At 40.6% G+C, this 25,768-nt stretch overlaps 1 protein-coding gene across 7 annotated transcripts in view; it reads left to right on the top strand.

Moving 5' to 3' along the window:
- Cmpk (cytidine/uridine monophosphate kinase Dak1) overlaps nt 1-18,397 on the top strand; it is a 28,232-nt gene extending 9,835 nt beyond the window's left edge. For 5 of the 7 annotated variants that reach the window (XM_069325934.1, XM_069325937.1, XM_069325938.1 and 2 more), the window contains exons 2-5: nt 4,151-4,274; nt 7,908-8,063; nt 14,337-14,465; nt 17,066-18,397. In XM_069325934.1, coding sequence (XP_069182035.1) covers nt 4,155-4,274; nt 7,908-8,063; nt 14,337-14,465; nt 17,066-17,275 — 615 coding nt within the window. In that variant the 5' untranslated portion in view covers nt 4,151-4,154 and the 3' untranslated portion in view covers nt 17,276-18,397. Of the gene's footprint in view, nt 1-3,536; nt 3,679-4,150; nt 4,275-7,907; nt 8,064-14,336; nt 14,466-17,065 lie in introns of those variants that run through there. The other 2 variants (XM_069325933.1, XM_069325936.1) reach the window with 2 other exon arrangements.
- The last annotated feature ends 7,371 nt before the right edge of the window (nt 18,398-25,768 follow it).

The following is a 25,768-nucleotide window of genomic DNA, read 5'->3' as shown; positions in this document are numbered from 1 at the left end:
TCATCTGTCTTGATTCTTCTCATAATTTTTGCATCATCAGCAAACATTGAGAGGACCAAGTCTATACACTCTGGAAGATTGTTTACATATACAGAATTAGAAACAGGATGGGTCCAAGTACAGAGCCCTGTGGGACTCCGCTGGTGACATCTCGCCACCCTGATGTTTTCCCTCTCACAATTACTCATTGTTTCCTGTTGTTTAGATACTCCCTTATCCATTGGAGCACCTTACTTTCACTCCTGCCTGTTGCTCCAACTTTTGTAGCAGCCTTTTATAGGGTATTATGTCAAAAGCTTTCTGACAGTCCAAAAAAATGCAGTCTGCCCACCCTTCTCTTTCTTTCCTAATTTTTGTTGCTTGGTCATTGAATTCTATCAAACCTGTGAGCATGATTTACCACCTCTCAACCCATGCTGGTTGGTGTTACAAAGCTATTTCCCTCCAGATGCTCTACGAGCCTTTTCTTTGTGATCTTCTCCATCACCTTGCATGGTATACAAGTTAGGGAAACTGGCCTGTAGTTCAGTGCCTCTTGCCTGTCTCCCTTTTTGTGTATTGGGACATTAGCTGTCTTCCAGTTTTCTGATAGGTCTCCTGTTTCCAGTGACCTGTTATACACCATAGAGAGGGGCACACTTAGTGCTTCTGCACCTTCTTTTAGTATCCACGGTGAGATTGTCAGGCCCAACAGCCTTTGTCATGTTTAGCTCCAACAGACTCCTTTTGACCTCATCACTGGTGAGGTCAAAATCCTCCAAGGTTGCTAGGTTTGCCTCCATCTCATCTAGTGCAGGGGCTTCTTGTTCTATTGTGAAAACCTCCTGGAAGATCTTGAGTTTCTTCACACACCTTGTCATTCTCTGTGTATCACTTCTCTATGTTCACTTTTCTCAGTTTCATCACTTGTTACTTCACTACTGTTTTCCTCCTGATGTGGCTGTAGAGCAGTGTCATTTTCATACTGTCTCGGCTTCTCTCCTCACTCTGAGGTACTCACTCCTGGCCCTCTGGTATCTCTCCCTGCTCTCTGGTGTTCTATTATTCCTCTAGTTTCTCCATGTTCTTGTACTCAATTGCTTCGCTACCTTACATTCCTGGTTGAACCATGGATTCTTCTGTTGCTTTTCATTTTTCTCCTTTTGGGCCGGGATAAATCTGTCTGCGGCTTCCTGGCACTTCTGGGTGACATTGTCCATCATATCCTGTACAGTCTTCTGAGTTCTGTTTCCCATGATATTCCCATTAGGAAGTTCCTCATCTAGTCATTCTTTCCTCTTTGGTAATTTAGTATTTTCCCTTCCAATCCCATCCTCGGATAGGTTATCCCTACCTCTACCAGATACTCAAATATCAATACACTGTGGTCACTCATTACCATGTGTAAGTGTGCCATGATAAATGTAAGCATCAATCTTGAATGTACTCGTTTTATAGTAATAACTGCAGCACAAAACTACCTCACAGACTTGAGACTACTTCAGGTTAACTTTCTACTTGTTAGCTTTTTGGAGGCTTGCTATTTAAATAAAAAAATCACAAAAAATCAGGATGTTTAACAGCCCTCTGTATACTACCCATCCTCCTAAAGTTTCCCAGTGTCAAGAAAATGGTCAAATTGAAATGTCCTCTCCTAACCTACTAGAGGACCTAAAACAGAAAACGGGACAGTACGTCACTTTTGTGAGTCGCTTCCATTTTCTAGTACGTACGACGATTTTTGGCCTTATGTAACGCATTCGATCGAAATGCGACGCTTTTTGTAAGAGGACAGGTTGCTGTATAATGGCATATTTGCTATTTAAATGTACTGTCGCTATAGTAGCCTAATCATCATCTGCTCATTTGTTTGTGACAATATCGCATCAAATTTTAACTGCAGTCTCCAAAATTATGCATCAGTATAGTTCCAGATCTGATTTGGATTTATCAGTTATTGCCCCTTTTTTTTTTGGCTACTAATAATCAAATTTGCCAGATTTTTCTTATAACAAATAATAATTCATTTTATCGGGGATAGGAAACCTGTGTGTTTGTAATTCTCTAAGTGTAGTTACAGCATGAGAGCTATGTATGTGGTGTGCCTTCCCCAGTACAGTACTGTCATACAACGCTTTCACACTACTGATGGTTTTGGCATTCACTTTCTTCTCACTTGTTTCAACTGTCTACCACTATGTTTACAATTGAGGACTTTGTAATATTTTTTGGGCATTTTTCTTGGGTTTTCCTTAGCTTGAATCTATGATTATATTCTTGAAAGTACAGGTTTCAAGTCTTCCTCTGTAAATTCTGTCAATTTCTGTTATTATTTTGCATGTGATAATCATATCTTTTTCTTCTGCCTCCTAGCTGTGGCACATGTGTAGCATATGCTCCTCACACAATGTCCTCTATGTGGTCCTTTGGTAGTATACAATCCAAAAACCACCCCTAGATCTTTCTTTATCAAAGGTTCCAAATGTATGGCATGCGCTGAGTAGGATTTGGATTCCTCCAGGATCCTCCAGGATCCTCCAGGATCCCAGTGTCCTATTTGCCTTATTACGAACATTTATGCATTGATTTTTTGGTTTTGAATTCTTATTGATCATAACTCCTAGATCCCTTTTGCAATCTGACTTGGCAATCTCAACACCATCTAGCTCATATTTTGTAACAATCTCGTCATTACCTAGCCTCAAAACCTTACATTTGTCAACATTAAACTGCATCTGCCAATCTTTTGACCATTTTAAAACCCTATTTAGATCGTTTTGAAGTGATAGTGAAGGAAGGTAGGAATGAGGGAAGGGAGGAATGTGGGAATTGAAATTCTGGAAGAGGATTGGGTTTGTGAGTGAGGGGAATGGAAAGTTTGGTGGCTTGTCCACCTTGGGTTGGCTGGTTGATCTGTCCCAGTTCCTTCCCATCTCCATGGGATGGACCATTGATACCATTTACTTCTAGTAGCTTTGAGAGATGTTGGAGAATGACATTGCATGAGTAACGAGAGTCAGACCACATACAGTACAAGGAAAGCTCATGGTTGGTCAGCGTGCTCTCGCAGTATATTTGAATGCCTCAAACATGCATACATAAACTTGTTTGTATAAGTTATAGCACAGTATGTACAAGTTTAGTGAAATGTTTTAAAAATAAAAATTAATGCATTTCATATTTGTCCCAGCAGTGGTGGGTGGCTGCACAATAATTTAGAATTTGACGAATTTCAACTCCTGATCTAGTCATTATTTGATGATCATAGCGCTTACCTGGGCCAACATAGAGATCTGAACTGTATATACTGTACAGTATATATATTTTGGTTCTCTCTTTTTTCCATACAGATTCCATAATTTTGAATATATTTCATGCAACAAAAAAGTATTAGTTTGGTTCTGGCTTCAATTATGACATAATGTTGATGAATGCCAGGAGTATTTATCACAGCTCGGGTCAAAATATTAATACAATTGTATGATATTTTTGAGTATTTTCCATGCCTTTAAGTATTCAGTATATCTACCATTTGATAATTTGTTGTTTACTGTCAGTGACTCCGAGGATCAGTGTCCCCCGCAGCCCAGTCTGTGACCAGGCCTCCTGGTTGGTGGTCTGATCAACCAGGCTGTTTGATGTGGCTGCTCGCAGCCTGGCATGAGAGCCACAACCTGGTTCATCAGGTATCCCCTGAAGGTGTTTGTCAACTTACCTTTTCAACACTGCAAGAAAAAACAAAGTGAAGACCAATAATCTGAGAAGCAATCGTGCTATGAGAATTGACTTTAGAACGTTTATATTTAAGTTAATTCCATCAATTTTGAAGTACTATGGTGTTCTAGCGGTTTAACGTTCTTAATTTAAATTTCTAAATATTTCAACAAATATATTTATTGTAAAATGCCAATGACTTCGTTGTTATGGTACCAGATGAATTATTTATTGGCATTGAATTGTTTGAAATAAAGGAATATGTTCTATATGATTACTGTACAACTGGGCAAGTATTTTGACAAGGTAGGCATGCTTGAGATATTGTATATCTTTAGTGTACTGTATTTAAGGCTGTGGCTATGGCTGCCAAGGATTTACAGAAGCAAAATATGTGAAAGGTTTTAAGTTGTTCTATAGAAAAAATGTGTAGCATTAACTTGAACACAAATTTCAGGTGTATGTTGAAGAGAGCCTTGCGTTGGATACATACTGCCGTCATGTCAGACAAATACAACATTGTTTTTGTACTTGGTGGCCCTGGAGCAGGAAAGGGAACGCAATGTGAAAAAATTGTTAAGGTACAGTTGGTTAATAGAATTTATAGTACTGTACTGTAATTGCATTTTCAGGTACTGAATTGTTTTTTTATTTTTTTGGAGCGAATCCCTTGTGGTTCCCTAACCCCCCCACCCTCAGACCCCTAAAACCCTTAGATGGCTTTGGAGCTGGAAGCAGCAGAGGCGGACCAGAGGAAGGGCATACCACACCTGACAGAGAAGAAAGAGGTGAAGATGGAACTATGGTTGAATTAATTAACACCTCCAAATCAGAGCCCTTAATCCTTAGACCTCCCACATTACCGCACATTGGGGGCCTGGTAGCGAAAAATATTCGAATTATGTAAGAATAACTTTAAAATTTTAAACAAATCTCCAACTTTTTTTTACTTCAGTGTCATGAAACTTTCATCAAAATATTTTCAGAAATGGATTTTTGACAAATTTTTTTAAAAGTAAGAACGTTTTGTTGATAAGGAGAACGGCTCCTAATTACTGGAACTGAAGGATTATGCAGTAATAGAGAGATGCAAGCACCCTGTCCGACGCTCAAAGAACAACAATAGTAGTATGAAGTGTCCACAAAGTGGATATGCAGTTGGTGCCTTTCAAGTTTCAAGTTCAAGTATGTTTATTGAGATAAGCAATAAATACATCTCAAAGGGATAGAGTAGCTTAGGCTATTTCTACCCCCCATGGTGCCTTTATATCATTGCTGAGTAATACATATAACACAAATAATAATGAATAACTGTTAATATGATCTATTTTGTTATATATCATATAAATACGTTGTCCAATGTTAGTATATGTTACTTTCATCAATGTCCCAAAATTATTTTTTTTAGGGGATTTCTTTTAAGACTTTTTTTTTATTCTTTGTTTATTATCTGATTTTGTTGTAACCTTTACATCCTGGATAATGCTTATGTTTCCATAACTATGTGAAGATAGAATGAAATTGGTCAACAAATAAATCAGTCACAACTCACAAAACTTGGGACTTTTAATTTTTTTTTTTGGCTGATTTTTTCTCAAATTTCAAACTATTTTTCTTTGTGTCTTTAGGTTGTTTTGATGATTAGGGACCATGTTGGGGCTTTTTCACTTATATAAAGTATACCCTAAATCATTATAATTATTATAATTATTCCTATACAGTATTTTCTGTTTTTTTGGGTTATTTTGACTTCATTTCAACACATTGACCTACAACTTTCACATATTTGAGTACAAATGCCAAACAATGTTTATTAAAGCATACAATTAAACTACCAAAATAAAACTAGCTTTATTCATTGTAGATAACTTCAACTTCAATTATCTCTGAAACTAGAGTTTCAACTTTGAGTGGCTTCTAAAATTCCATTTGTTGACCGATTCTCACTATTTTAACATAGTGTGCTTAGCTGTCTGTTCTACAATCCCTTCAGAATGGATTTTTTATATATTTTATACAATTGGAGTTATAATTTTTTGGGGTCTAAATTTGCTGCATATTTCAAATACACTATTAACGTTTCTCTTTTTACAGTAAACTACTGTATACTGAAAACCTATATTCTAATTTGATGAAAATGAAGATCATATTCTATTCTGAGAGAATTATAACATTAAATGAACAATTGGTGATAGTTCATATTTTTTATTCAGAAATGAAAATCTGAAGTTCTCAATATTCAATTTTAACATTAATTTTCATTCTTTTGTTTTTCAAGTTACGCTGTGATCATTTAGACAAAGATGGAGCATTTGCGTAGTTGATTATGCAAAAAAATTTGGAAAGTGTTTGTGCAAGTTTTAAAAACTTGTTAAATTATTTTGTCAAATCATGTATGTATGTATTACGCGGTCTAAGGGTTAAAAATCAACTGGGGCGGTTCCTGGGTATCCAACCTAGACATCCCAGACAGCTGGAAAACAGAAAATTTCAAGCACAATATAGTCACTGCCTGAAAATCCAGAACATTGTCAGGAGGGTTTGTAAGGAGAGTTACGTGCAGAGAACTAGTCCCACATGACTCAGGGTTGAAGGTGTCACCGACCCAGCAGGCAGCATGGCGGTGGTAGAGGCAGAAAGAATGAGCCTTAGCATGTGGCGCAGACAAAGCACAGTTGAGAGGTGGGACCAAAGAGCCAAAGTCTAACACCCCCAAGTACAACTAGGCGAGTACCCTCAAGTTCGCACAAGGCAAGAGCAGGTTCGTTGGGGAAATCCACTGGACCACTGAACCCGCAGAGGATTTCCAGGATCTGTAGGGAATGGTTCCACGGGAAGCCCAGTATTGCTACGCTAGAATCCAGGAGTATGAAACAAGTCTTCTGGAGAAGGGTATCTCTCTTGGTATACAAATGGTAATCATATGGACAATGGACTTGTTAAGAGTAGGCCACCACAGCTCACCTGAGGCTGAGAAGGCCGACCTCAGCACGTGTGGTTAGGTTGTGCCAACCCCCTTTTACTTTTTTATATATAAAGTAAATCATGAAAATGCATGAATAAATGGCGGGCGTAACTTCAACAGACTACGAACAATACGACCCCGATTTCATCCCGTTTCCATTTCAGACGTCGCAAAAATCATTTCAGGGTGTTGGGTTACAGGCTATATTTCTTAAGCCACTTAACTTAGGCCTACCCCAACCAACCTATTTCCATCTCGGGCCCCAGACCCCTTGCAAAATTGGGTGATGCTAGCTCTAAGCATCTGGCCTCAAAGTTTGGACTGACAGACACAGACATTCTCTTATAGGTATAGATTAACAATACTGTACTATATGAAACAAATTACTGTACACAATTACTATACTGATTATGTACTTGTGAGTGCCCAATTGCTGTAGGGGACCTGACGCCTGATTGGACAGTGCCTGGGATTCGTAGGCCCAAGGTTCCGGGTTCGATCCCCAGTGGAGGTGGAAATAAATGGGCAGAGTTTCTTTCACCCTGATGCTCCTGTTAACCTAACAGTAAATAGGCACCTGGGAGTTAGACAGTTGCTACGGGCTGCTTCCTGGAGATGTGTAACAAAAAGGAGGCCTGGTCGAGGACCGGGCCGCAGGGACGCTAAGCATCCTTGAAATCATCTCAAGATAACAGTATCTTTGATCCTCACCATCGAGGGTGGGGGAGGCGGGCTTCCTGATGGACTAGTTGCCTATCAGTACCCCCCCCCCCCCCCCTCCCGACCATACACTCGCTCAGTCACACCCCTTCCCCACTGAAATTCATTACTCTTTAAATAAAGTAATCAAGTGAGAGGGATGTAATGTATATTTATCTTGGGAGTTACAGCATTATAAGTGCAGACATGTCCTTGGTGGTTTCCAGATTTCAAAAGTGGCAATACATAGTTTACTCATTGGCACTACCTTGCTGTTTTAATACAAGTATAGTGTGTAAATAAATACCTGTACTGAAATATACTTTAAAGCATTGTTAGCAGCTAAAGGGCTGAGTAATTTTAGGAGGCTTTATTTCATTTTAGTAAGTTTTAAGGATTTCAAGTACAGTACTGTACAGGAATTTAAGAATACTGTATATTCATATACATTCTCTTTTGTATGCATTTCTGCTTTATGCATTTATATATATATACTTATATGTACGGTGCTCCTGTTCTTATTTATAATTTTAGTTTGTGTATGTTGCAGGAATTTGGTTATGTTCACCTCTCGGCTGGAGATCTGCTTCGGGAAGAGCGGGCCAAGCCAGGTAGTGAGTTTGGAGAGATGATTGCCGGCCATATCAAGAATGGTACCATTGTTCCTGTTGAAATTACATGCTCTCTGCTTGAGCGTGCTATGAAGGTACTGAATGGATTGCATTGAGCACTTTTAGGATACAGATACTGTAGTAGGAAATGTCCACACAGTACTGTATTTTGGATTTCTGAATGTTGTTTACAGTACTGTAAGAGCTCTGTAATTCGGATTCCAGTAACCTGAATCCCTGATGAATCGGAATGAATTTACACTCGAGTCTGACCCATTTTGACCTAACCCAGATAGGAATTTGGGTTAAAAAGATGTACCAAATGAGAAAGTAATATATTTAAGTTAGTGTTCGACTTCTCAACTCAAATAAAAATCTGTGTTATTAAATGTGTGCCAAACTAGAAACTAGAATGAATTAGTCAAGTGCTTGACTTCTTAACTTGAATAGCCAAACATTTGATTTAGCAGACTTTTACTTTTTTTTGTACTACAGTATATATATACTGTATATATATATATATATATATATATATATATATATATATATATATATATACACACACACACACACACACACACACACACACACACACACACACACACACACACACACACACACACACACACACACACACACACACACACACACACACACACACACACACACACACACACACACACACACACACACACACACACACACACACACACACACACACACACACACACACACACACACACACACACACACACACACACACACACACACACACACACACACACACACACACACACACACACACACACACACACACACACACACACACACACACACACACACACACACACACACACACACACACACACACACACACACACACACACACACACACACACACACACACACACACACACACACACACACACACACACACACACACACACACACACACACACACACACACACACACACACACACACACACACACACACACACACACACACACACACACACACACACACACACACACACACACACACACACACACACACACACACACACACACACACACACACACACACACACACACACACACACACACACACACACACACACACACACACACACACACACACACACACACACACACACACACACACACACACACACACACACACACACACACACACACAGTACCTAAAATGTCCAAATGAACAAATTGAATTTTTTCAGGTTTCTTATTTCAGAGAAACCACAGTAGCTTGAATTTCTATTCGAATTGAGAAGTACCGTAAAACGCTATCTTGAATTTTTTCTGGTTTCTCGTCAAAATGGGTCAAAAACTTGTGTTAATCCATTCAGATTGCTTTGAAATTTGGGTTAATGGAATCCTAATTACTGAGCTATTACATTACAGTACAGTACTATGATTTCTGCTGAATGATAAACTTGAATACAGTACTGTAAATCTGAATGTTTATTTTGGACGCTGCAGGTAAAAGTTAGCTAACTGGAATGAGGGTGGACCCCATATACCTGGTTGATGGGGGTTCTGGGAGTTCTTCTACTCCCCAAGCCCGGCCCGAGGCCAGGCTTGACTTATGAGAGTTTGGTCCACTAGGCTGTTGCTTGGAACGCCCTGCAGGCCTACATACCCACCACAGCCCGGTTGGTCCGGCACTCCTTGGAGGAAACAATCTAGTTTCCTCTTGAAGATGTCCACGGTTGTTCCGGCAATGTTTCTTATGCTCGCTAGGAGGGTATTGAACAACTGCGGACCTCTGATGCCTATACAGTGTTCTCTAATTGTGCCTATGGCACCCCTGCTCTTCACTGGTTCTATTCTGCATTTTCTTCCATATTGTTCACTCCAGTATGTTGTTATTTTACTGTGTAGATTTGGTACCTGGCCTTCCAGTATCTTCCACGTGTGTATTATTTGATATCTCTCTTGTCTTCTTTCTAGTGAGTACATTTGGAGGGCTTTAAGACGATCCCAATAATTTAGGCGCTTTATTGCGTCTATGCGTGCCGTATATGTTCTCTGTATTCCCTCTATTTCAGCAATCTCTCCTGCTCTCAAGGGGGAAGGGAGTACTGAGCAGTACTCGAGACGGGACAACACAAGTGACTTGAAGAGTACAACCATTGTGATGGAATCCCTGGATTTGAAAGTTCTCGTAATCCATCCGATCATTTTTCTGGCTGATGCAATATTCGCTTGGTTATGCTCCCTAAATGTTTGGTTGTCAGACATCATTATTCCCAAATCCTTTACATGCTGTTATCCTACTATGGGCATATTTGATTGTGTTTTGTACCCTGTATTATGTTTAAGGTCCTCATTTTTACCGTACCTGAGTACTTGGAATTTATCACTGTTAAACATCATGTTATTTTCTGATGCCCAGTTGAAAACTTTATTAATATCAGCTTGAAGTTTTTCAATGTCTTCAGCTGAGGTAATTTTCATACTGATTTTTGTGTCATCTGCAAAGGATGATACGAAACTATGACTTGTATTTTTGTCTATATCTGATATGAGAATAAGGAAAAGCAGCGGTGCAAGGACTGTACCCTGAGGTACAGAGCTTTTTACTGCGCTTGGACTAGATTTTATATGGTTGACAGTTACTCGCTGAGTCCTGTTTGACAGAAAACTGAGTATCCAGCGTCCTACTTTACCGGTTAATCCCATTGACTTCATTTCGTGTGCTATCACACCATGGTCACATTTATCGAAAGCCTTTGCGAAGTCCGTGTATATCACATCAGCATTCTGTTTTTCTTCTAATGCCTCAGTGACTTTGTCATAGTGATTTGGGTTTTAAGGGAAAGACCTAACTTTGTTAATATAACTAACAAAGCAATTTAAAAAAAATTGATAGCAATTTTTAAATACATTGATTTATATATGATTTATATATTCCTGTCTCATAGGCATGAGGGGTCTGGAAATTCTACTAGTACACTGATGATGTACTTTCATTTGTCTCTGGGTAGGGGGGAGTTGTTTACTGGTTGAGGTGCGTTGTGCTGCCTACCTTGCATAATCGCAGTGGTCGTGACTAGTACCCTGGGTTGTGGTGCTTCCTTGGTGTTCTCTTTCATTTTTTAATTTACTTTTTTGCCCATTGGGAGGCTGCCACAGTCTTTATTTTAGGTGCTATATAGATACAATAGGGCAGTCCTCCTCTGGGCCTCCGGGGTGGCTCACTTCACAGGGGGCCAGTTTGCCCAGATATATTACGGGGATACAAGTGGATAATATATTTGACAGTCCAGCGCCTGGGCTTTCCATAGGGAAACAATCCCCTGTGGGCCCTGGAAAACCCCGTCGGGACTTTGTTGACTGCAATGGATGAATCCCATCTCGCTTTGTGCGAGTTTGAAGGTTGCTCGTTGCCCCTGTCTCAGGGTTACGATCACCTGTTTTGCCTCCATCATGCTGCTTGTTGGGTCGACGACACCTTTGACCTAGAGTCTTATGAGACTTGTTCTCTACTTGTACTCCAATTTACCCATACTGCTACGGCTGAGTTTAGGAGTCAAGCGGCTCGCACATTACATGCTAGATTTAGTTTGCTGCAACCGGTTGGTTGCCCATTCGAATGCCCCGGGGCTGCCCCGTTTTGGCTATAGGGACCCGCACTTGGGGGCATTGGTTGCTTCAACATTGGTTCTGTCTGCACCCCTTCGTCCATCCCTTAATGTGGGCCTCGGACAATACCCCGGGCCTCGGACAACACCCCGGCCATTCACACACCAGTTATGCCAATGCTCTGTTCCTCCATGATTCCTCCCAGCTCTGTGGACACTGACTTTTCAACTAAGTATTAGCCATCCCTTAGACTCTGTCCTGTACTATAACTCTATAAGAGTAATTACAGGATGAGAGCTATGCTTGTGGTGTCCTGTCTTCCCAGTACTGTTGTACAATGCATTGAAACTATTGAGGGTTTTGGCATCCACTACCACCTCATTAACTTGTTCCAGCCATCTGAAACTGTTTGCAAGAATGAACGATGTAATGGTTTTTGGCAGCTTTGTTTCCTCGAGTCTCTGACCTCTTCTTCTTGAAGATGAAGGTTTCAAGAATTCTTTTTTCTCAATTTAGTTGTATGTCTTTGCAACTTTTCCAGTTTATTGATGTACTTCTTGAGATATAGGCACCATAGAACCATTGGAATCCTTGGCATAGGCTATCTTGGTTATCTTGAGATGATTTCGGGGCTTTTAGTGACCCCGCGGCCCGGTCCTCGACAAGGCCTCCACCCCCCAGGAAGCAGCCCGTGACAGCTGACTAACACCCAGGTACCTATTTTACTGCTAGGTAACAGGGGCATAGGGTGAAAGAAACTCTGCCCATTGTTTCTCGCCGGCGCCTGGGATCGAACCCAGGACCACAGGATCACAAGTCCAGCGTGCTGTCCGCTCGGCCGACCGGCTCCCTCTAGGCTCCTCGCAGAATGGAGTTAACATTATGTGGTTCTCGGGTGACGGTTTACTATGCAGGACCCACACTAGATATCTCTTGTCAGATTTCTTTAAAGCCTTTTTACATAATTTGTATGTTGAGTGTGGCCTATTTTCTTCTATTCCACATTCCATAATGTGGCATTTACTCACATTAAGTTCCATCAGCCAAGTGTTGCTCCATACACTTATTTTGTCATCTTCAAGGCCATGACAGTTGTCAGTTCTTATCTTCCCTAGTGGCTTGACATCATTAACTTGCATTTGTTGTTATTCACTATATTGTTTTACATGATGACCGGCTGTGTGTGCTTTGAGCATTTGTTTGTTTCTCCATATCCCCTCTTTCCCCTTCTTCCATGGTGTTCGAGGACACTTGCTTGGACAGTGTGTGAATGACTGCAGTAGCTGCCTGTGGCCCTCAGTTCATCAAGGCTGTCATCTGGTGGCAAGGGAGTAGAGCTAACTCTCTTGTTTTTACTAGACAACAAGTGTTTACATAGTTCAAATTAGAGCTGGAAAAGTTATCCAAATGTTTATTTTGGTGCATATTACCTTTCTGGTGGGTTTTCCTTCAGTAATGTGTTCTTGAATCGCCACTTCCCTATGCTTTTATTGGGGGGGGAGGGGGGGGGAAGATTTTGGTTTTTGTGTTCAGAAAGCACTTGATTTGATGGAGCCTGATATGGTACTTAGGTTAGAACTCCAGATGGTTAGCTCTGGGAAATAGAGGAAACCCACAAGAGGAGACATTTCATTACATTCAACATTGGATTTCTTGGCTCTGTTTTTGCTCAGCGAGTCCCAGCCACACCTTGGATTTATCGCACAATCTCGGCAACATCCTTCTGCACTGTTTTCTCGAGCATTTTGATTGTCTCGGCCAGGCCTTCAACTAGTGATATGCCAAAGAGAGAGGAAATATGAAAGAGGTGTCCATTGTATATATTTTATTCCAAACTTATTATATCCAAGAGGAGGTGGTGATGGATGGCCAAGGCTGTATCAGAGGTACTGATGGTGGGTGATACTCACCTAGTTGTGCTTTGGCTCTTTGGTCCTGCCTCTCAACTGTCAATCAACTGGTGTACAGATTCTGGAGCCAGGTGGTGTCAATAAGTGCATAATTAGTTGACGGACTGTGGCCCGCATCCTCAGCAAATGGTGGAAACCTCCTTTTCCATACAATAGTTTGATGAATCTGGTGTGTAAGTTCAAACCAAAATGTGTGCAATGCAACCAAGAGTTTAGCCAGAGTGAGGATAGCGGAATTAAGGTTGCACTGTACTCATAATGGTGACGGTGATGAACAAGGACTAAAGAAATATTTACACCATTTACTAAATTGTCACACTAAGGTTGTAAAATGACTCTTAATATGTATGATTGCACATGCAGTACTGTGCAGTATAATTTGAATGCAATGTCATTATATATTGTGTAAATAAATTCATACAAATGAATTTATGGGAAGGTATTCTTGATGGACTTTTGTTACCACATTGTGTGGGATTTGTTTTTCTCAACTCAGCCCACCACCACCTGCCAGATCCAAACATCCTGTTGTTTAGGTTAGGTGTCTGATTGAATGTTACAGGATTTATAAGTTATTTTTCTAGACACTTGGGATTAATCTGTTGCCACAAATTAGTAAGTAAATCATACGAATCCAACTACAGTATCACAGTAAACAGGTTACTCATCGTGGGGCAAAAAAGCTTTTATCTGCCTTCCCATTCTTCCTCAAGATAGATGAAAGGATTACTGCATATAATTTGAAGCAGTTCCTATATTGCTAAAGTTAAGGTGAGGAAAGATTGTTTAGCATCATCTTTGTATTGATGAGAGTATTTTATGTTTATAAATTGTTTCCTATATCTTTTTTTCAGAATTGTGAAAGTAATGACTTCTTAATCGATGGTTTTCCACGCAACCACAACAATCTAGAAGGTTGGAATAAGCAGATGGGAGATAAAGTCAATCTTAAATTTGTACTTTTCTTCAATTGCCCTTTGGAAGTAAGTACAGAATAGAAAAAAAGTTGTTTGTAGTTATTATAAACTACTGTACTGGTATCTCTCAAATTCAGTGCCTGTCCAATACAGTATTTGATGGATGCATACATGTAAAATAATGAACAATAGTAGTACATATAATGAACAAATCCACAAGGGTCTTGACAAGGGTTCAAACCTATGCGCTGGATGTTCCCAGACGCGCTCTAGTCAACTGTACCACCACATGGTCAACCATGTTCATTTTGACTTGGCGTGGTACAGTTGACTAGAGCGTGTCTGGGAACACCCAGCACGTAAGTTCAAACCCTCATCAAGGCCCTTGTGGATTTGTTCATTGATATATCATGTTATTAAGAGTGATTTCTGTGGAATGCATATAATATTAACCCTTAAGTTGCGTAACCCATCATATGATGAGTGACTTGCTATAAAATGCGCATCCCATCATATGATGTATTGGAGTACTACGCAAGATTTAAACGGCCCGCGGTTACGCGGGGTTCACCTCATTTTCATCAGGCTCTTGTAAAACAGACGCCATTTTGTTAAAAATTGTGGGCCAAATTCCCGAGTGCCTCAGTATTGAGTGAGCCACCAAGCCTGACGCACGCAGCATGAACTCACAGCACTGCTGTTCAGCTTGTGACCACAGCATCGCCTAAAAATGCCATAATATATATGTTCGTGCTATTATTTAGCGATGATATTACAGAAGACCCCTGACTGTGATAAAAATGACCAGGATTCTGATAATAGCAGGATTGTTGTGATAATTAGCACTGTAGTGGGAGGAGTAATCTTGGTGGGGAGGGAGGTAGTGTTGTCTGCTGACTGTGTGACCACCCTTTACTGTCTGGACTCACTATACCAGCTTAGTTGTTCACTATGGTGAACAAAACCTGCAGATACTTATATATATGGTGAACATGAATGTAAATACTTGTATATAACGTGTATATATAATGTAATAACAGCAAAAGGACTGTGGGGGAGAAGCCATTTTGGTGATGGGGTGGCAACATCTACATGATTTGTTATGTTGGTAGGGGTGGCCACTATGCTCTTTGGGCATTATACCGGCTTAGTTGAACAGTTATGGTGAACACAACATGTTGGTAGGGGTGGCCACTATGCTCTTTGGGCATTATACCGGCTTAGTTGAACAGTTATGGTGAACACAACATGTGTTCATGTTGTTACTTATATATAACGTCTGTATATAGGGTAATAACACCACAAACAGTATTGTTGGGGGTGAAATTTTAGTGCGTCTGACCTTGAATGTGTGAGGGAGGCAGCCGCCACCTGACTGTGTTTAGCGACGTCTCTTAGTGCCTGAACTAACTATATCAGCTTAGTTGTACAGTTGTGGTGAACAAAACATGTAGATATTTATATATAATGTCTATATAGTGAATAAAAGCAAAAACAGTATTGTGGGAGGAGGATGTGGGCAAGTCAGGTGAGTTGAGGGAGGGAGGAAGTGGCAGCCAGTGGCAGGCTGCCACTGCCACTGCCAGTCAGCATACCAACTTAGTGGTTTGTTATGGTGAACACGAATGTGAATACATATATATAACGTCTGTATATAGTGAAAAAAAGCAAATACACTATGATGTGAGGAGAATGTGGGCGAGTGAGGAGTTGAGGGAGTGAGTGGCAGCGAGTGGCTGGCTGGTGTGTGGTGGTCACTCCTCGTTGCTTTTTGACTCATAATACCAACTTAGTGGTTCGTTATGGTGAACAAAACATGCAGATACTTATATATAACCTGTGTATATAGTGTAATAACTGACAAAGTATTTGTTCACTGTTTGATGAACATAATTGATTCAACAATATGCACACCATAATTTTGAGTACAGCGATGATTCACTCATTTTATTATATAAATATATCACACTACACACTATTGAATAATATTACAGCAAAAAACTACAAAAAAAATCAGAGACATTGAAATAATTAGGTAATTATCTCTTTGTGGGCTCTCCTGCCTGACAGCTGGGAGCAACAGACCGCCTAGGACGCACACTGAGTCAGCGCCTGTTTTTTGCCAGACTTTCCTGCCCTATAGCGGGCAATATATGCCACTTAAGATTTTTTTTATTATTTTTACACAAATTAACAGGTTTAGAAGATTTTTTTTTTTTTGTATGCGCCTGTGGGTGACAAATGCTAATTAGCCCTGAGCAACACACGGGTTAATAATACATAGTTCATTTTGGAGGGGACAGACAGCCTCTGTGTGTGTGTGTGTGTGTGTGTTTATGTGTTTATAATATACTGTGTGTAATTTTAGGCTTGTATTGAGGTCTCCCAAGGTTAAACTGCAGTACTGACCCTCCCTAGGATACAACCCCCCCCACACCAGTTGTCTAACTCCCAGGGTACCTATTTACTGCTAGGCGAACAGAGGCATTAGGTGAAAGGAAGCGTGTCAAACCATTTCTGTCCCACTTGTGATTTGAATTGGGAATTCCTTATTGTGAGTCGAGAACGAACCGAAGGATATTCAGTAATATGCTTTGTATTACAACTGTATTAGATAATTATGTTGAATTATTTACTAGGTTAACCATCTTGCTGATATCTTTCAGGTGTGTACCCAGCGTTGTCTTGATAGGGGAGCAGCTGGTTCAGGGCGTACCGACGACAACATCGAGTCCTTAAAAAAGCGCTTTGACACCTATATGAATGCCACAATGCCCATCATTAACCACTACGAGGCATTGGACCTTGTACGCACAATTGATGCTTCGCGATCTCCTGAAGAAATTTTTGAAGATGTGAAGAAACTCTTTAGCTAAAGTAAGTGCAATAACCAGTGAAGAATGTAATCATAACAGATTTCAAATGGGGTTGTAATGGTTATTTTAGTTTTCAAATGAACTGCATGATTCCAGTAGTATCAAGATGTAAGTAGCTATGATGGCAGAATTCCAGGTAGATTTGTTGGAACTTTGGATATGTGGTACAATAATTCATACTCAGTCCTTCAATATATATATATATATAGTTCATTTTATTCGTTAAGATAAATCTAGTTGAGAGTAGATTTTATTGAAGATAATGTTTTTATCTGTAAGTGCATCAGCAAATCTAGATTTTATGAGGTCCTTACAAGTTGAGACGTTACCTCCTATATAGTCTGCTTGCACACTGTTGTTTGTTTACGTAATTGTTAATATTTGCTCACTTTAACCAGCTGATGTTTTAATCTACAAGTATTTTATGGATATTACTGTACCTGCTTCTTAGTAATTTTTGTATTTATGATTCTTCCTATACTGTATTAAGCATACATAATAATTTTATTACTACCTCCACTTATTTATTCTTACAAGTGTTTGTCAGATGCTGTAATACAGTAAGTCACTTGGCACTTACATTTTGTTTAAAGGCATTGCCAGAGCCAGATATTCATACTGTGTTAGATGTGTAGGAGACGCACTTGACATGCTCTGCGTGTGATGAAACAGTGTCCATGTTGTTGTGTAGTTAGTTAAATAATTAACTGGCTTTGCTACTTGTCTGTTTCATGTCTTGTAGCCAATGCTACCTATAGTATTTCCTAGGTTCCTACTAAATTGCAAAGTTACTTGAATGTTTTGGCTAGGGTTCTACTGAGTGGCTAGGTTCTTCTGAATGGCTAGGGTCTACTGACTGGCTAAACCAGTTCGTGTATTGAATGATATTCATATGATCGCTTAAATGCTTTTACATTGATTATGTATTAAAAAATGTGACTTACATTTTCATTATGCTGTACAGTATTTAATTGTTTTAGTAGTTACATGGAGGAGTCGTATAGATTTAATGTTAAAAATGTTGATATTTAATGTGCACGTTATTATGTGAAGTTATTGAATAACACATCAGTTATGTGTATTTCTTGAACAAAGATAAAATAATAAAATATATTACAGATAGTTATTTTTGTTATTTATGACCTTTAGAATTTGTGCAGGTCCATTTACAGCAGTTTAAGTAATTATCAAAGTGTTAAGCAAATATAATTATGAAGCACTTCAATGCATAATGAAATTCAATTGATTTAACCTTTTGCTATGATGCCACCTTTTTGCCCACATTCCCACCAAGTGTTAAAATACATCCAAGCACTTGGAGTTGCTTACCTGGTTGATGGGGTTCTGGGAGTTCTTCTACTCCCCAAGCCCGGCCCGAGGCCAGGCTTGACTTGTGAGAGTTTGGTCCACTAGGCTGTTGCTTGGAGCGGCCCGCAGGCCCACATATCCACCACAGCCCGGTTGGTCCGGCACTCCTTGAAGAAAATGATCTAATTTTCTCTTGAAGATGTCCACAGTTGTTCTGTCAATATTTCTCATTGTAGTACAGTATTGTGTATTGTATTTCTTATTGCCATGTTGTCGCGAATTAGTAATTATGTACTGTTTATAGGCTGTTGAGGGTGGCTTTGCTGGGCTATTTTTTTTCCTTCTGGCTTGCTGGAAAAGCAGGTATCTAAGTGTTACTGAAGTTTTAAGGTTCCTGTTAAAACCACTTAAATGTCGGTTTCATTAATGTATGATTAACTCTAATAGGGCTTATAGGGCAAATAAATAAGTTTCCTAAAAGCAATGTGTACAGGCTGAAGTTTCCTTCAAAAATACTTATTGTGAGTTTTTTCCTCCTGGCGGCCTACGTAACGTGCTATAGCTGCCCCAAGTGGACCCGTCTAACATTGGTCACCCCATGTGCTCCCGTCCCTCGTGTTATACCACAGTGCTGCGCCATTAGTGAAATATTTTTTTAAATAACTTTTTTATTTTCATAGTCTTGGCCAAAAATGTTCAAAGTTACTATGTCTGGTAGCAGCATCAATCGTTCTGGAGGTGTTAAGAGGAAGAAGGTTGTCCTAGCAATTAAAGACAAGTTACGTGTTGTTAAACCATTGAGGCGTCACATGCAGCCAAATGCTTTCAACAAGTGAGGCGCCACAGGCAAGCCAAGTTCCTTCAACAAGTGAGGCTTCAGCAGCTGGCAGTCAAAACTAACTTTCCTTAATGAACTGTACAGTAATTTTAAATGTTAATTTTAGTGTTGTGTTAGTATAGGTTACGTAAATTGTTAAGAATTCTTAACGCCAAGATGTGTGGCATCAATCAAGAAGACGAACACCAAGAAGGTAAGTTGAGGTTTCTAGTTGAATATTTAATAATTATATGTGGCAAGGCAATTCAAATTATGTTGTTTGTAGTATAAAAATAGTTGGAAATGGTCACTTTTGGACTCGTAGGTGAAAAAGTACCATTATCCGAAAAATGTGATAATCCGGCTGGGGGTCCTTCCCATATAGTCCGGATGATCGAGTGGAGACAGTGTGTGTGTGTAATTACCTAAGTGTAGTTACAGGATGAGAGCTACACTCGTGGTGTCCAATCTTCCCAGCACTCTTTGTCATATAACACTTTGAAACTACTGACGGTCTTGGCCTCCACCACCTTCTCGCCTAACTTGTTCCAACCGTCTACCACTCTGTTTGCGAAAGTGAATTTTCTTATATTTCTTCGGCATCTGTGTTTAGCTAGTTTAAATCTATGACCTCTTGTTCTTAAAGTTCCAGGTCTCAGGAAATCTTTCCTATCGATTTTATCAATTCCTGTTACTATTTTGTATGTAGTGATCATATCACCTCTTTTTCATATCTGTCTTCTAGTTTTGGCATATTTAATGCCTCTAACCTCTCCTCGTAGCTCTTGCCCTTCAGTTCTGGGAGCCACTTAGTAGCATGTCTTTGCACCTTTTCCAGTTTGTTGATGTGCTTCTTAAGATATGGGCACCACACAACCGCTGCATATTCTAGCTTTGGCCTAACAAAAGATGTGAACAATTTCTTTAGTACATCGCCATCCATGTATTTAAAAGCAATTCTGAAGTTAGAAAGCGTGGCATAGGCTCCTCGCACAATATTCTTTATGTGGTCCTCAGGTGATAGTTTTCTATCTAGAACCACCCCTAGATCTCTTTCTTTATCAGAATTCTTTAAAGATTTCTCACATAATATATAGGTTGTGTGGGGTCTATGTTCTCCTATTCCACATTCCATAACATGGCATTTATTAACATTAAATGTGTGTGTGTGTGTGTACAGTATATATATACAGTATATCGTACCTAGTAGCCAGAACGCACTTCTTAGCCTACTATGCAAGGCCCGATTTGCCTAATAGGCCGAGTGATTTTCAACAATTTGTTTCCAATTGGTTTATTTTAATTGTTATTATTATATTATATTAAGAGCATTAATTATTGACTTAGTTGTGTTAGTTTAGGCTAGGTTAAGATAGGTTAGGTAGGGTAGGTTAGGTTCGGTCATATATCTACCTTAGTCTTAACTCAAAATAAAAAAAATAACATACATAATGAAATGGATAGCTTTATCATTTCATAAAAAAAATTGAAAAATATATATATCGAATTCAGGAAAACTTGGCTTATTAGGCAAATCGGGCCTTGCATAGTACGCCAAGTACTGCGTTCTGGGTACTAAGTATAACATGTATATATAATAGGGGTACCACCTCTGGTGCAATTGCAGGGACCCACATCCTCGAAGAAGAAAACAAAGAGCATTCAGAGAAGACCTTGTGAATTCTCACAGAACACTTTTATCTTTTCTTTTCCTACCACCCCTATTATTTTTTCAGTTTACAGAGAACACACACACATAACAATATAACAATCAGCGTTCGAAGACCTCGTCCAGCTCCTCGGAGGTTGGGTGCGTACCCAGGATATAGCACCCATTTCCCCTCTGAACAGCGACACTGAGGCGCTGGAACAGGAAACTGGCCGCTCGTGGGTCTCTAGTTTTTCCAATGAGTTCCTCGCCCACCTCCTTTAAAAACTTAAGTGCACATTTACCCCAGGTGCCCAGAGTCTCAGAGCCTATCGGCACGAACCTGTAACAACGTTCTAGGTCTTTGTACTTGTTGGTTTTCTGGGTCTCCCTGAAGGTGGCTGCCCCACCTCCCTCCGCTGATCTGTAACGTAGATAGGTATCAGCCAATGTAGATGCACACGTGTAATCCCATACGACCTGTTTACCTTCCCTACATGGCTGCAGGGTGATTCCATCTGGGCGTTTTTGGCTGTTGTCAGGTCTGCACAACTGAGGTTCCCTTTGTGCTGGACACCCAACTGTAGCCAAACTTCTCTTAATGATGTAATTGACTGCTTCATGTCTGCCAATCTTTTCCTGTGTCTTACGACAGATGAGACCATGGCTGCCGTATTGGTCTGCCCGTGCATGGCCGCAAATACACCGGTGTTCGGTGTATTTGGGCCATCAGGCAAACAGGCCATCCCATTTGGCCTGTTTGCAGTCATTTGGAAAAGTCGGTCGAGGGTGAGAGTTGGCAAGTGTGTCCCACTGACCGGCTCCTTCCGCGAATTTGGGATCATGAATCCCAATGGTGTCTCTTAGGTATTCTGGTAGTATTTCTTTAACTAATTCACCTGTAGTACTGGTCGAGGATAAGAATGCCGGCAATGCTAACTGTGTCGCCTTGCGAATATCTATACCCAAGTCTAACTGGGAGCGTTGCTCGGTCCTATTGGTCATCTTGCAGGGAGAGGTTTAACACTTTCACGGTTATTGACCTTAGGAGCGAGTCATATTCTGTTAATTTTGGGCTGTCGAAGGAGGGAGCACACCTTAGGAAATAGGTCAGTCTGGGCAAAGCCAGGCACCTTGTGAGAAGGTACAAAGCATCGTGGGCATCCCCCCCTCCTCCCACACACACACATACACCCCAACCTCAATAATGTTCATATGGTTTTCTTAACTGTGTGTGGTTGTAATGAAGTATACCAGGTCAACGAATAATTTAAACAAAATAAGGGAACTCCATAAGGCTTATTGGCCTATATGAGGCAGATTGTTTATACAGTATATGTATATAAAAATAGGAGCTGCCTCGGGGGCCAACACAACTCCTTTTTTAATATAATAGATACCGCGCATGGTCCAACCGGCCTATTTGAGGCAACCCCTATTTATATTTACTATACTGTATACAGGTATAACAACCCATCCTCTGGTTTAGATAGTAACTTTTGTTTCGATTGTCAGTAGTCAGAATTCACAAATTCTTAGCTTTTAGATAATGGTATACTGACTAGTAAGTAACTCTTTTAAGATAAATGAATCTAAAACACAAACTTAAATATTCCCAGGCCTAGTATAGCACACAATGTACTATATTAGGCCTCAGATAGTGTATTAGGCCTATGGAGGTTAGGATAGGTTAGATTAGTTTGTCAAAGTAACACAAGTAAAAAAAAAAAGTTTTCCGGTTTGTCCAACTCAATAGTTCAGATTTCTACTTTTCTAATTTCGTTGTACGTCGCTATATATACTATGGTCCTCATCGTTAATTAAAGTACCACCAAAACAGGAGGATGATGGACTGTATATAAATAGGAGTTGCCTTGAATGGGCCCATATGAAGCAGCTCTTACATATGTGGTCCTGGTAGTACAGTCGGGTTCGTTCTTCACTCACAATCGAGAATTCTGGGATTCGAATCCCGGGTGGCATAGAAATGGTTAGGCGTGTTTCCTATCACCTCATACCCCTGTCCACCTAGCAGTAAATAGGTGCCCAGGAATTAGTCAGCTACTGGGGAGGGGGTCAGTAATTCAACCCTAGGGACCTGGATAGGGGTTTAACTACTTGTTAGACCCCTTATCCAGGTTGTACTTTTACTACTACTACTACTACTACTTGTACTACTTGTTAGACCCCTATCCTATCCCTATCCTACTGGCTGCTTGTCCCAACATAATGAATTATTATATTGATATACGGTAAATAGGAGCTGCCTCGTTTAGGCCAATATAAGATAACTTCTGTTTATGTTGATATAAATAGGAACTCCTGCTTATGGTCCAATATATATTATGGATGGATGGATATAAATAGGAACAGCCTCATATGGGTCTCGTATGTATGGGTTACTATTTTGCATACAGCGAGCATCTCCAGTGTCTGGGTGTCCTGTTTGGTTTGTCCTTCAGGCCCTAGGAATCCCCTACTGGTTTATTGTGGCCTATGGATACCCTCTGAACCCGTTTTTTCCTAGTGTGAACTTGAGGGCTGTTTGTTGTCTGTGCTATGAGGTGGCACTCGTTCATTCTGCCAGCTAGGTCAAAGACACCTATGACTGAATCCTGTGGGGGTTTGCTCTTCCCCAGTGGTTCTTCTGTCTGACCCCCCTTGAGGATCGTGACAAGCAGCTTTCGTTTTGCGGGTTTATTTCACCTGCCTTCATCGAACTAGGTTGTGTGCCCAGTTGGATGCCCAGAAGCTAGCCCATCTTGTGTTTAGAGACCTGGAATTGGAGGTGTTGGTGAACTCCACCATGGCTCCATCCACTCCTCTTCCTTTTCCCTAAGGTGTAATTCATCTGCCCTCTGTTCTTCCTGCGAAATGTTGGAGGGTTTTGGAGTTAGGGCAGGGTTTAACTCGAGATGTGGCTCGGCCATCTCTGGGGGTGGTGGCTCCTTCCACTTCACGCATAGAGGCAGTTGAGCCATCTAGTCCCGCCAAAATTTTGGTGTTTTACTTCCAGCCAACCCATTCTTCTGCGGTGGCTCCCCTGGGCTCCACTTTTCTATCCTAGGTGGTGGGCAGGGATGCTGGCTTTGCCCCAGAACCATCATGATTTGTTTCTAGGGCTTGGGAGGAGGCAGATAGAGGGGTTCCTTGGACTCCAATTGGACCTTCTTCCCATCTGGTGAGAGTCTTTTGCTTTAAGGGTAGGAGATTTTGTATCGCCTGCTTCCTTGTACGAGTTTTACCTTAGCACTGCTCTTCCTCCAGGGTTTGTTTTTGTGTGCCACTCGGCCTGCTGGGAGTCTTTACAGGGGTTCTCTCTCTCTCAGGTCCCCATGTCGGTGGCTCGGGAGAATATCTTCCAGTACCTCCTGCGAGACTTGGAGTTTGCCATCATAGATGATGATCCCTGCCTTTTTTGAGTTTGGGTCTTTCTCGCATTACTGAATGTATTAAGAGGTCCTGGAGTCTTCCTGGCCCCTCTCTTCCTTTGGTGCATGGTGTGGCCTCTGTCGTTCCTGCACACTCGAGTGGCACAAGGTATCAACTATCTTTTAGATATTTTTGGCCAGATCTTCTTTAGAGCTGCTAAAAGACTATTTGCTCACATTCTTTCCTGGCATGTGTGCTGAGTGCAGTTCCATGTCCATGCACCTTTGCTATCAGCAGCCCTCATGGCGGAGGACCTTCAGGCTCCCTCATGCTTGGTTTTGGTCATGTGGTTTTTGGTACTCGTTGAGCTCTAATGTGATTGGCTCTGTGAGGACATCAAAGTACTTGACTCTGAGTCCGGTGCTAGTGACTTGGTGTCTACCAAGATGGCATTGGAGGCGTTGCCCAATCTGTATGCACCATGCTCCAGGAGGCAGTGACCACGTTTTGCACTGTGCTTCGTGCATATTGACAGGCTGTCTTGACCCCAGTCTTTAAATGCGGTTTGGTCCTTTGCCAGTATTTCTGGAATCTCTCCTGTTCAAAGCTTTGTCTCCATATTACACTAAGTGCTCATGCAACCGGCACTTTACAGTTCTTTATGAATATTGAATTCAAGGAGTCAGGTCCTTGGGCTGAGTGCATGGCCATGTTCTCAATTTCTCTTTCAAAATCTGCAACGTTCGTGTTGAATAACCACCACCTTTTTCTTATCAATGAACTGATTAATTGGAAATATCCATTACCTACTTCAGTTATGACCTTTTAGTGGTATTTCTGTCCTCATCTGAAAATAAAATTATACAAAGGCATCCTGCTGTAACAAAATTCAAGAAAAGTGGGGAGCGGGGGACACAAAGTCAGCAGCTTCCCTGTTGAAGATAGATAGATAGACGGTGGCCCCCAGGTAACTAACTGCATGAAACAGGCCCACTACTCCATGCATTTAAAATCAACAAACCCTCCCACAACCTATCCTCAAACTTCATACAAATTAAATGCTTTCTTGGAGACGGGTCTGTGAAACATATTCAACGGTAAGCAAACTCGACTAAAGCTTCAATAACCATACCTTTCAGCTTGGCTTCAGAGATTCAGCAAAATAGAACTCTTTCCACACACCTAAACATAAAATATTTGAAAAAGTATGCATACAGGGAAGCCTAAAACATATACAGTACTTCAATTACATATGCCAATTACATACATACTGTACTTCAATTACATATCATAAGCAATTTAGAAAATTGGGGGTTTCAAGTTTTAATAAAGATATATAGTGAAAATT

The sequence above is a fragment of the Procambarus clarkii genome, chromosome 17 (genome assembly GCF_040958095.1).
Source record: "Procambarus clarkii isolate CNS0578487 chromosome 17, FALCON_Pclarkii_2.0, whole genome shotgun sequence".
Taxonomy (NCBI): domain Eukaryota; kingdom Metazoa; phylum Arthropoda; class Malacostraca; order Decapoda; family Cambaridae; genus Procambarus; species Procambarus clarkii.
The sequence above is the reverse complement of the archived record's forward strand: the minus strand, read 5'-3'. Positions and strand labels throughout refer to the sequence as shown.